The sequence below is a fragment of the Zingiber officinale genome, chromosome 5A (genome assembly GCF_018446385.1).
Source record: "Zingiber officinale cultivar Zhangliang chromosome 5A, Zo_v1.1, whole genome shotgun sequence".
NCBI lineage: Eukaryota > Viridiplantae > Streptophyta > Magnoliopsida > Zingiberales > Zingiberaceae > Zingiber > Zingiber officinale.
The window spans coordinates 60,149,592-60,162,531 of record NC_055994.1 but is presented as its reverse complement, the minus strand read 5'-3'; the positions used below and the strand labels follow the sequence as shown (position 1 = coordinate 60,162,531).

At 39.1% G+C, this 12,940-nt stretch overlaps 1 protein-coding gene across 2 annotated transcripts; it reads left to right on the top strand.

Moving 5' to 3' along the window:
- The first annotated feature begins 10,299 nt into the window (after positions 1-10,299).
- On the top strand, positions 10,300-12,197 carry LOC121980512 (protein BZR1 homolog 1-like). Of its 2 annotated transcripts, none has more exons than XM_042532581.1 (2): positions 10,300-10,630; positions 11,406-12,197. In XM_042532581.1, exons 1-2 carry the CDS (start codon positions 10,412-10,414, stop codon positions 12,114-12,116), a joined length of 930 nt encoding a protein of 309 aa, XP_042388515.1. In that variant the 5' UTR covers positions 10,300-10,411; the 3' UTR covers positions 12,117-12,197. The 2 variants fall into 2 exon arrangements, with proteins under 2 accessions (XP_042388515.1, XP_042388516.1); XM_042532582.1 differs by having other exon boundaries at positions 10,303-10,630; positions 11,409-12,197.
- Positions 12,198-12,940: the final 743 nt, after the last annotated feature.

Genomic DNA, 12,940 nt, shown 5'->3' with positions numbered 1-12,940 from the left:
TTGAAGCCTCTAGAACGATGTTAAATGAATACAACTTACCTAAATATTTTTGGGCAGAAGCTGTTAGTACAGCTTGCTATGTACAAAACAGAACAACACTAAACAAAACCCATAACAAAACATTTTTTGAAGTTTATTACAATAAACAATCCAATATAAAATACTTTAGCGTATTTGGATGCCCAGCTTTTATCTTAAACACAAGAGAACATTTAGGAAAATTCACCTTCAAGGTTGAAAATGGAATTTTCTTAGGATACTCCCTAAATAGTAGAGGCTACAGGGTTTACAATAAGGTCACCTTAAGAATTGAAGAAACTACTAATGTGAAATTTGAAGAATCCAAACAAAACCTAGAACAAACACAATATCAATCAATTGATTTTGTTCAAGAAAATAATAATTCTGAAGGAGCAAACCAAAACCTAAGTCATGAAGAAGAAGAACAACCTCAGGAGAATCAACCCCCTAGAACAATAAGAGTCAATCCAAATCACCCAACTGATCAAATAATTGGTGACCCAGATCTTAGGGTTCAAACTAGATCTTTCTATAGAAATCTAAGTCAAATATCCTTAATCTTAAAAATTAAACCCAAAACCATAGTCGAATCACTACTTGACCCAGACTGGGTCATAGCTATGCAAGAAGAATTAAGTTAATTTGAGCGTAATGAAGTTTGGGACTTGGTACCTCCACCCAAGAATAAGAAAATAATAGAAATAAAATGGACATTTAGAAACAAACTAAGTGAAACTGGTGAAATTACTAGAAATAAGGCCATGCTAGTTGCTAAGGGGTTCAGTCAAGTGGAATGACTTGACTATGATGAAACATATGCCCTAGTAGCTAGACTAGAGTCCATTAGGATATTACTAAGTTATGCAGCACACAAAGGGTTTAGACTATACCAAATAGATGTTAAGTCAGCATTCCTAAATGGACTAATAAAAGAAGAAGTCTACATAGGACAACCACCTGGGTTTGAGAGTCTAAAACACCCTGATTATGTCTATAAATTGAAAAAAGCCTTATATGGACTTAAGCAATCACCTAGGGCCTGGTATGAAAGACTAACGTCTTACCTAACCTCTAAAGGATTTAACCAAGGACAAATTGACCCAACTTTATTTGTCAAATTAATAAAAGAAGATATTTTTATAGCACAAATTTACGTAGATGACATAATCTTTGGTTCAACAAATTCAGAATTCTTAGATGAATTTACAAGTTTAATGAAACACGAGTTTGAAATGAGTCTGGTAGACAAATTAACCTACTTTTTAGGATTATAAATCAAACAGACAAATGAAGGTAACTACTTTTATCAACAAAAATATACTAAGGAATTACTTAAAAAATTTGGAATGGAAAACACCAAAGAGATAAAAACACCTATGGCAGTAAACACAATCCTAAATGATGATCCCAATGGAAAACCAGTTGATCTAAAACATTATAGGAGTGTCATAGGTAGTCTACTATACCTAACTACAAGTCGACCGGATATCTTATTTGCAGTCAGTATGTGTGTCAAATACCAAACCTTTGCTAAAGAATCTCATTTGACTCAAGTTAAAAGAATCTTTAGATACCTTAAAGGAACAACAAATGTAGGTATTTGGTATCCTAGGACTAATAATTTTGAATTAATAGGGTATTATGACTTAGATTATGCTGGATGCAAATTAGACCACAAAAGCACAAGTGGCGGGTGTCAATTATTGGGTCCATCACTTGTCAGCTGGTTTAGTAGAAAGCAACACTGTGTTGCCTTATCTACAACTGAGTCAGAGTACATATCAATAGGAGAGTGTGTTGCACAATTATTATGGATGATGTACACCCTAAAAGATTTTAGCTTAAACCTTACAAATGTCAAAGTCTTAATTGATAACATTAGCTCAATTAACCTAACAAAAAATCTAGTGCATCATTCCAGAACTAAACATATTGAAATTAGACATCACTTTATCAAGGATCATGTTACTGAAGGGGGCATTGAACTCAAATACATTGAGTCCAAATCCAATTTAGCTGACATATTCACAAAACCACTCCCTGAAAGTGAATTTAGCATTCTGCATAGAAAATTAGGAATGTGCTTAATAGACTAGGACTTTTTAAAATTCAAAACTATTTTTCAAAAATAATTGTTTTAAATTCTAGGTTAAAATTATTCTAGTTTTTAAAACCTTTCTACTTTTAGAATTTTAAAATAATTTTAGCCTTAGACTAGAAAAATCCCTTTAGAAATCATGTTCCCCCAAGACTAGTATTTGAGCATCTCACCAACACCCTAGGCTTACTTTGCTTGTAATTGACAAACATAGAAAGGGGTGAGATGTATAGGCCAATTGTCTGGACCTAAGATGCTTATATCAGTGCATCGATATAAGTCTGGGCGTTAAATACAAAACATACATTAATCAAGTTAAGTTATTCAGTTTAGTCAACCGCTAACTGATCACAATGAACTTAACTTGACTAACCAAGAGAAAGCAGCTATCTTCTGATAGTCAGTAAGTACCTAATTGGTTAGACAGCTATTTTAGATGTCAGATTTAGGGGGAGGATTAAATCAACACTTAACACCAACACTATTTTCTCCACCTTAAATATAATATCTTTTCTAATATTTTTTTTTATATTCAAATTGGAGTTTGGTTTCAAATTTAAAGTTTTTACAAACTTAATAAGTCTTGAAAAGAAAAGTTTTTAAACTTAATTTTTGAAATCTTATGTTTCAAATATTTTTTAAAAAAACTAGCCTTTATAAAACCAAATTCTTCAATTAGATTTTATGAACTAAGATTTTTTTCAAACTTAGTTTCAATCAGTTTTGAAAAGTAAATGTCTTTAGCTTTGAAAATTTGAAAAATGTTGTTTGATGAATGCCAAAGGGGGAGGGATAGGTGGTTAAGTTAGAAAAATAAAATGTCAAAGTTAAAAACCAACTTAAACCTCATGCTAGAACAAAATGTTTAAACTCTTTTTACTCGCATATATTTTTTACTAACTTAACCAGGTTGTCATTCCATCAAAAAGGGAGAGATTGTTGATGCAGTTAGCACTAACGGTCTAACTCAGGTTTTGATGAATGACAAATCAGGTTAAGTTAGGTTTGTCATGATCTAACACTCTGACCGAGTGTGTAGGATAAGTCCAGACAGGTCGACTGGCTGACCGGATGTTTGGCACGAAGTCTAAGCAGGTCGACGGGCTGACCGGACGCTTGGCGAGAAGTCCATCTAGGTCGACGGGCTGACCGGATAGTTGGCGAGAAGTCCAAGCGGGTCGACGGGCTGACCGGACGCTTGGCGAGAAGTCCAGACGGGTCGAAGGGCTAACCGGACGTCTGGCAGGTGAGTAAAGGTAAGTCACTGGAAGGGAGTGACTATGAGGTTACGTTCCCGGGAAGGGAACATTAGGCGTCCATCCGGCTTAGATCCATTTCAGATATCTAAGTCGAGATCGTGACTAGATTCCGGTCTCGGAAAGACGAAATCTAAGTCATACTCTTTTTGCTAAACTATGAACTGAACTAACACTCTGTTTTGCAGGTTATAATTTATATATTAGCCTCGGACTAACCTTATTTTGCAGGAAATGTGCTCCTTAGAAAAAGGTGGTCCGGGCGCCCGGAGGGGATTCGGGCGCCCGAAGGTCCGGGCACCTGGAAGGGATCCGAGCGCCCGGGAGGCGAATTTTATCCAAACGCGTCGTCGCCACGTGGAGCTCACTGGTTGGACCTACCACGTCCCACCAGGGCGCCCGAAGGGGATTCGGGGCGCCCCGAGCTTCATATAAAAGAAGGGGCAGGGGTGGAGCTTCTACGACGACTCTGAATTGACGATCCGCTCTCTTGCGCTCCTGCAACGCTACGAATCTGCTCCGACAAGCTCCATTCTTTTCTTATTGTGTTACATTTGTCGGTATTCTACTTCTAGCTTTTCTGTACTTAATCATTGTAATACATTATTCGAATTGCTAGTGGATTACCCAACGAAAGTACTCAACGAGTACGGGCCTTGGAGTAGGAGTCGACACAGGTTCCGAATCAAGTAAAAAGAACCTATGTTAGCATTGTCCTTCTGTTATACTTTTCCGATGCGCTTACTCGTTTCGAACGTTTTTTGATATTCACCCCCCCTCTATCGATTCCTCACGATCCAACAACATTGTCTTCTTCTCCATTTGACCCGAATGTAGAAGCTTCTCCTTCTTCTTGATCCTATGTCAATAAGGGTCGCTCCCCCTCAATCCTGGAGGTGGAGACTTCTTCATCTTCATCTTGTACACGGAACAAGGAGTATGCTCCCTCTTTGTCCTTTTCGTTGCATTCCTTTGAAGATGAAGCTTCTTGGACTTCTTCTTTGGAAATTGAGCATCTCTCAACTTCGGAGTTCTCTTGATTTTTATCCAATGAGTCACCCTCTTTGGATTTTTCTTGATCTTGTACAGTGGAGGGGATCTCATGAATCATCGCCAATTTGCTTCAAAGCTCCTTGGCATCCTTGAATTCTCCAACTTGCTCCAAAATGTGGCTAGACAATAGATTGACCAAAAGCTTGGTCAATTTATTATTAGCCTCGCTACTTTGAATTTGCTCTTGGCTCCACTTGCTCCTCTTTAGAGTTTTTCCCTTTGAATTTGTTGGAGCCTCAAAACCTTTCATGAGAGTAAACCATTGCTCTATCTCCACCATCAAGAAATTTTCGATCCTTGATCTCCAAAGATCAAAGCTCATCATTATGAACGGTGGAGGCACCCTTGTATCGAATCCAAGTCCATCTTGGAATTCCATCTTGAAGTTGAGCTTCTTGAATGAAATCTTCGACTTGCAGAATTGCTCCAACTTCTTCACCCTCTAGCTTTTTGCCCCTTCCGGTGATGATTCCGGTGAAGAGCAACCTGGCTCTGATACCACTTGTTGGGACCGAAATGTAGCTAGAGGGGGGGGGGGTGAATAGCTCGTCGCGCTCTCGTGCTTGGAGTTGCTTTCTTCTTGCGATGATGTGCAGCGGAAATATACAAGAATACAACACTCAACGCTAACACTAAGGATTTACTTGGTATCCACCTCAAGAAGAGGTGACTAGTCCAAGGATCCACACACTCACACACCCTCAACTATGAAAACACTCCTTTACGGTAACTACCGAAGGCGAAGAAGCCCTACAAGCTCACAGTACAAGAAGAAAGGGAAGGGAAATACAATACAAGCAAAAGTTTACAAGATATGCACAGGAAACCCTAACCCTAGCTTCTTCCTCGCCTCTTGACTTGGACGTGCACCAACACAAGCCTCCAAGAACCTTCAAGATCTGGTGTGAGAGCTATGTAGAAGTCGTTGTGAAGATCTGTGCTCGCTGAAGAAGAAAGCTGAGAGATCTGTCAAGAGAAACGCTCGCTAACAGCTAAATATGATGCCAACGGTTGAATCCCAATCGATTGGATTGCTCCCAATCGATTGGGGAGTCTTTGGATCGATCGGTCGATCGATCTAGAGTGCCTCTGTGCTCCTGGGAATCGCCTGGATCGATCGGCTGATCAATCCAAGGCTTATCGCGTAAAATCGCAGCTCCCAATCGATCAGCCGATCGATCGGGAGGCATTCTGTGCGACCGACAATTCTCCCCAATTGATCGGCTGATCAATTGGGGAAGCCTTTGTCGCGGGGACTCACCCAATCGATCAGCCGATCGATTGGGCATGAGCCAATCGATCGGCTGATCAATCCAGCTCCTTGTTTTTGCCCAAAACCAAGTCTAAAGTCCCCTAAACCAACATCCGGTCAATCATGACCTGTTGGTACATCATACCTAGCATCCGACCACTCTTGACCTACTTGGACTCTCTCACCAAGTGTCCGGTCAATCCCTTTGACCCACTTGGACTTCCACCAGATGCCTGGTCAACCTTGACCCATCTAGATTTCCTGTGCCTAGCTTCACTCACCAGGACTTTCCTTACTTCCTAGCTTCACTCATTAGGTCTTTCACCTGGCTTCACTCACCAAGATTTCCCAACTGCTTAGCTTCACTCACTAGGTCTTTCACCTGACTTCACTCAACAGGATTTCCCAACTGCCTAGCTTCACTCACTAGGTCTTTCACTTGGCTTCATTCATCAGGACTTTCCAGTTTGCCTAACCTCCCAGGTAGGACTTTCACTTAGCTTCACTCATCAGGATTTTCCAGTCAAGTATCCAGTTAACCTTAACCTACTTGACTCTCCTTCACAATCTCCCCACATGAACAATCGCACTTGCAATCTCCATGTGTTGTCTACATGTATTGTCAAACATTGAAATCCAAACATCAAGACTCGAGCTTGACCTAATTCAATGCTCAGTCAACCAGGTCAACCTTATCCTAGAGAATCTTGCACCAACAGTAATAAGGAATCACAAGAAAAGGATGTTGTGCTTATCCCATGCTTCATACATCGATATTATCCTAGCTCGTTTTAGCTTGCAAAACTTCAAGAAAGGTTTTCTACCTTTTATGAATGAAGTACCTTTATCTAAAAAGATGTGTTCTGAGACACCAAAGGAGATAGAGGAGATGAAGACAGTTCCTTATGCTTCGGCTGTAGGAAGTCTAATGTATGCGATGTTATGTACGAGACCAGATATCTGTTTTACCGTGGGTATGGTTAGTAGATATCAAAATAACCCAGGACAGGGACATTGGACTGTCGTAAAGCATATATTAAAGTACCTGAAAAGGACTAGAGATTATATGTTGGTTAACTAGACATATGATTTGTTCCCTGTGGGTTACACGGATTCAGACTTCCAATCAGATAGGGACAGTAGTAAATTAACTTCGAGGTATATGTTTACTTTGGGAGGTGGAGCCCTAGCATGGAGGAGTGCTAAGCAGAAATGCGTTTCAGACTCCACCATAGAAGCTCAGTATATGGCAACCTCTGAGGCAGCCAAAGAAGCTGTATGACTCAAAAACTTCTTGATGAACTTAGATATGATTCCTAGTTTGCCCAAAGTTATCACAATTTATTGTGATAAGAGTGGTGCACTAGCAAACTTGAAGGAACCATGAGCCCATAAGGCAAGTAAACACATTAAGCGCAAGTACCACCTATTACGAGACATCATAAAATGAGGAGAGGTTGTTGTCGCCAAGATTACATCAGCAGATAACCTGATAGATCCTTTCACTAAGACCCTTCCGGCGAGAGATTTTGATAGGCATATTAAGGGGATGAGAATCAGATGTATAGCAGCATTTATAGCAACATAGACTTTTAGTATAAGTGGGAGATTGTTGGGATGTATACTATAAGCCTAGCTTTTGTATGAACATCTATTTTGAAATATTTTGAAATGAAAATCACTTTGATCAAATATTTACATTTTATATTTATATATATGTCAATGTAGTTGTCCACTTAATTTATATTGTAGATAACATAGTGTGTGGTGTCACACAGAAGATCATGTTATCGGTTCCTTATAAATTATAAATAGCAGCTCACAACCAAGATGAATTGGGACAAACCATTGGAACGGTTGTAGTGTAATTTGGTATCAGTCTGTCTTGACTATAAAATTACACTAGTACACTATGTGTGTATTGAGCAGGACCGTTTGAGGTTGTTTGATTTGTACTGACTACATAAAAGAACAAAACCTTTGTTATTATGGATGTGTGTCCTCTTAATCCCTATATAATAACAAATACATATACTTAGTATTTATTTCTTTAACTTATCAATGGGTGAGATTTATTCGTTAAATCAATAGACCCGATGAGTTGGAAAATAATACTGTTTATATAGTGTGTTGTTGATTATAGAAAGAATATGTGTCCTAATCATTTAGGCTGATGATATCCCCTTGAGGAGCTTATAAGGATTATCATGTAAACCCTGCAGGTGGACTTAGTCCGACATGATAATAAAGTTGAGTGGTACTACTCTTGGAATCAGATGTTAATTAATTGAGTTGTTAGTAACTCATTTAATTAACGGACATACGATATCTTAAACATAGGGAGATTAACGTACTCATGATAAGAATGAGCTCATATTGTAATATGGGATTGGTGCGGTAGTTCAATAATAACCCTTTAGTGGTATGAGTTATTATTGATGAACTTGAGTTTAGTATTCGAGTCGAACACAAGAAGCCCAAGTCCATCAGGAGGCCTAAACCAATTCCTCCTCTAGGTCCCTGTTGTAGCCTCTATATAAAGCCTCACATCTACCCATCCATGTGTTTTTGTTTTGTTAACCTCACCTTCCTAGGGCCGACGGCAAGTATTATAAAAGGGAGTAGGTGGCACCCCTAAAATCTAATTTTCCCACAATTCTCTCCTTCTCCTTGCTAGGGCTCGGCGCTTCTTCTCCTTGTTAGGGGTTGACGCCTCTTCTCCTTGCTAGGGTCGGCGATTCTCCTCCTTGCTAGGATCGGCGCCTCCTCCTTTGCTAGAGTCGGGGCCTCTTCCTTGATAGGGTTGGCGCCCCTTGCTCAGCATCCTTTGTGGATGACGGCTTGGAAAAGAAGAAGAAGAGGAGAAGGTGCCTCATCCTAGAGCTTCTCTTGGTGGTCGGCGGTTTGGAAAAAAAGAAGGGAGGGGTGTTTGTTATCTTGGTAGATCGTTGCTCACACAACGTCAAAGAAGAGGAGAGGAATACAACAGAAGATCAAGAGGTCTTTGGCTACAAAAGAAAGGTACAACTAGTTCTTTGATTCCGCTGTGTAATTAGTTTAGTTTTTTTGTATCGATCTTGAATACCAACACAAGAGGCCAGCGATCTTGTGCTTTGATCAAGGTGTGCTTTGATCCGTCAAGAACTTGTTTGATTGATCAAACACATGTCTAATCGAACATGCGGGTTGTTAGGAAAAGTTCTGTACTTGTACAATTTTTGTATAAGGGAAATTAAAATAGAATGGAATTCAAGCACTTTCAAGTGGGAGCCATATTATAAGAGATAATAACTTTATATTCTTGAGCCCAACTATGTGAGATCTGAAATCCTCTAGGTGGGATTTCTTGTGCTTGTATTACTTTCAGTTTTTTTTTCTTGATGTCATGATTCAGTGTTTGCTACTTTAGTCTGTTTACCGATGGCCTAGAAAATAAATTGAGATCTGAGGGACAGGTCTAGGAAAATAGCTGAGTTAAGATTGATAGATTCAAGTTTGGGAAAAGAAAAATCAATTGACAATACATCATCGTATAATATTCACTGACTAGTCTTTTATGTCTATCTATGTAGAGATTAAAACATATTAGTGAATATAAAATCGAACGTTATCTGGGGATTACTTTCGATGAGGAAAGTTGCTCGATGGATGTATTAAGTCTTGGATCTATGGTACAACAAGATTTTGTATCTTATGATACAATGATGATTGCTCAATCATCCTAACAGGTGCAATGAGTAGTTTCGTATGCAGGTGTACTCGCAAGTCGTACGACGTTAAACCCTGTATGGAAGCTTAGTATGGTGATATGATGGGTCACATGAGTTGTGATCTAGTGATGAATTAATACCCTTATGTGCAAGTGGGAGATGTAAGTAACTTATGTCCACTAAATGACATTAATACATGTAACCTAGTCTACTAAGGGGTATTAATACATGTAACCTATGTTTACTAAGGGGTATTACTATATATAAGTAATCTATGCTTACTAATGGACATTACTATATATAACCTATGTCCACTAAAAAATATTAATACATAAAAATTAATAACTCCCTAAAATAAAAATAAATCATCTCGATTTCAAATAATTCGTAGATAAAGTCCATAATAATTTTAAACATTTATAATATCGACTATTAGTGCATTATCAATAAAATATAAAATTTAATTTTTATAAAATAAAAATAAATTATATATTTTACTTTATGCACATCTAATAGTAAAATTTACATTTCTATAAACACCCCTGAGGTGGGATGAGAAAAACGATGATACGGCAGCTATCCAAACTAATGCTCAGATAACGACTTTTCTTTTCGGGTTGGCGGAAGTAAACCAACTCGAACCAACGCTGGACCAGGAATCGGGTACGACGAGATGGGCGGAAGCGGGCCCCCGCCATTGCCAGGCACCCCCTCGGAGAAACAACCGCACGTGCATTCCAGAGCGGACGGATGGCGACGTGATGCGAGGGATGCTTATCGCCTTATCCCATTTACTCACGCGTGACGGCGACCCAAGCACGTGCGGGGTCTTATTACCCCTGACCGTTGACCGTAATATTATTATTATTATATTTTAATTTTGTTTGGATCGAGATGATTTTTGTTTTTATTAGTTGCATACCATGAAACTAGGCGATGAGATGAGGTAGAGCGGGAGGCTTCCCTGATCTGCCTTTTCTGACTCTTTTCTAGGGTGGATCTGAGCACCGGAGCCGGAGGGATGACGGCTGGAGAGGGGCGGCAGCCGACCCTGAAGGAGAGGGAGAACAACAAGCGGCGGGAGCGGCGGCGGCGGGCGATGGCTGCCAAGATCTTCTCTGGGTTGCGGTCGATGGGGAACTACAAGCTTCCCAAGCACTGCGACAACAACGAGGTACTCAAGGCCTTGTGCCGCGAGGCGGGGTGGATCGTCGAGGAGGACGGCACCACCTACCGGAAGGTATCATCTTTGTTCTTCTCTCTGTCATTATTAGTATTATTCTCATAGTATCGCTTGATTGTTTAATAAAATATGGATAGCTGCTATATTTGCTGCGACTGGATGGTTGTTGACCGAGATGTTGTTGTTATAGCAGATCTCAAGCTCAATCAAGTAGATCTGTGTTTCTTGCCCTTTTAATCATTTTCTTCGTTTTCATGGATTATTCCTAGCTAGTTTCAGCCAATAATTTCCCCCTCTCTTATTTTCACTGCTTGGTATGTGATGTTTTCTTATTCTTCAAGCTATGATCTTTTATTCCAATTAATCATACGCTTCTTGAGTTTGAGTAGATACTTTAGTGCGTCTTATCGATCCTTAACTAAGGTTATATGTCGTCGTCGTTTTTTTGTTTTTTGAAAGATTTTATCTCATATGGATCTGGATGCTAGCCATCCCTTATAATGTTTGTTTTCTCTACATCCATTGCTGAACTTCTGTTGCCACTGTCTTACTTTTTCCCCTTGATTTTGGGTTTTGCATTCACTGATCTACGAGTCCTTTTTATTTTAGCGAGAGAAACAGAGAAGAATATGGTTTAGTCCTTGCACAGGCCTGCAATAAATGGAAGGGACAGTCAAATCGATAGTTGATATAGTAATTACTTCTCTAGATCAAACTTGATTTTAATTGAAAATTGAAGAGCATCTGAACAATAACGTTTTCTTTAACCAAATCTTAACTTCTTTTTAGCTTGCAATGTATAATATTGATTCGTGATGGGTTACAACATTAGCAGGGATGCAAGCCACCAACACCGCCTCCAGAATTTGCCGGTGCATCTTCAGGCATAAGTCCTTGCTCCTCCCCGCTGTTGAGCCCAATCTTGTCATCTTTCCCTAGTCCTGTCCCTTCGTACCATACAAGCCCCTTGACATCATCTTTCCCGAGCCCTAGCCGCAACGATAACGTCCACAACCCCAGTGTCAACCCCTCTTCTCTACTTCCTTTTCTGCAGAACCTTACAAGCCTTCCTCCACTTCGCATCTCTAATAGTGCCCCAGTGACCCCGCCACCATCTTCACCTTCAGCTTCTCATCCTCCTAAGCTCAGGAATCTAGATAACACATTCTGCTACTCTCTTTATGCTATTTCAGCTCCTTCTAGCCCTATCAGAGGCCACCAACAAGGGCAGCCCATGACAATACCTGAATGTGACGAGTCTGATGCTTCAACCGTCGACTCTGGCCAGGAGGGGGCTGGTTCCCATATGGCGGCCCCTGGGTCGCCCACTTTCAACCTTGTTAAGACCTTTGTTGCGGCAAAGGGGACTGCAATAGGCACATCATTAGGGGTGCCAGAGAAGGGCCGAAGCATGGAGTTTGAATTTGAAAACAGATGGGTAAAGCCATGGGAGGGAGAGAGGATTCATGATGTTGGACCTGATGATATTCAGCTCACTTTGGGAGTTGGAGGTACAACTCCCAAGCTAAACGTCACATCTTGAAATGTTACTTTAGTACTCTAGCATCGGTTTTCCGAGTTCATTTGAGATTAAATTCCTTGGGTATTATCAATATGGTCCTGCCCCTGCTGATCATTTGGAGGGAAAATGATTATCTATACCCATTGATTGTCTATTATCTGTCACAATTGTGCTTGGATATTTGGGCACCTGATTTCACTTGGTATTTGAATTGTAACAGCTTGTGAGGACATGCATCTATATATCAGTAAATACTAGTTGGGATATTGATCTGGTCAGTTACTTCATAATTAGAGGAATGATGTTGGTCTTTGTATGTAAGTCATCTTTTCGTTGGCTTTTCCATTAAAATGGGAAATTCTAGTGTAGCAATATCTCATTAATTACTGCCAAGTGTATTAGAGCATTCACATTAGTTATTCTATTTAAAAATTTTATCCTAAATTTTGGATAGATTAATTTAAAATCTTTTGTATCAGTTATCCTATTCATTCTTTAAATTTGAATTGGATGATTAATGATTTTTTAAATTTAGGGATTGAAATCTCTATTCTAAAAATAAAATAATATATTTTTTAAATTTTTCTTCTTTTATTTAATCTCTCTCCTTCTATTTATTTCATAAATATAATAATAAAAAATAGAAGAAAGAGAAAAAAATAATAAAAATTTAAAGATGTGGAAATTTTAAAATATTTGATATAGTATATAGTAAAAAATGATTATTTAAATTTAATAAAGTGGGATATTTATTTTAAATTTTAAATATAGTAGTAATATGTTGGTTGCTTGATTATGAATTAATGAATACTTGGTTCTGTATGATTTATAACCTTCAGAAAGTG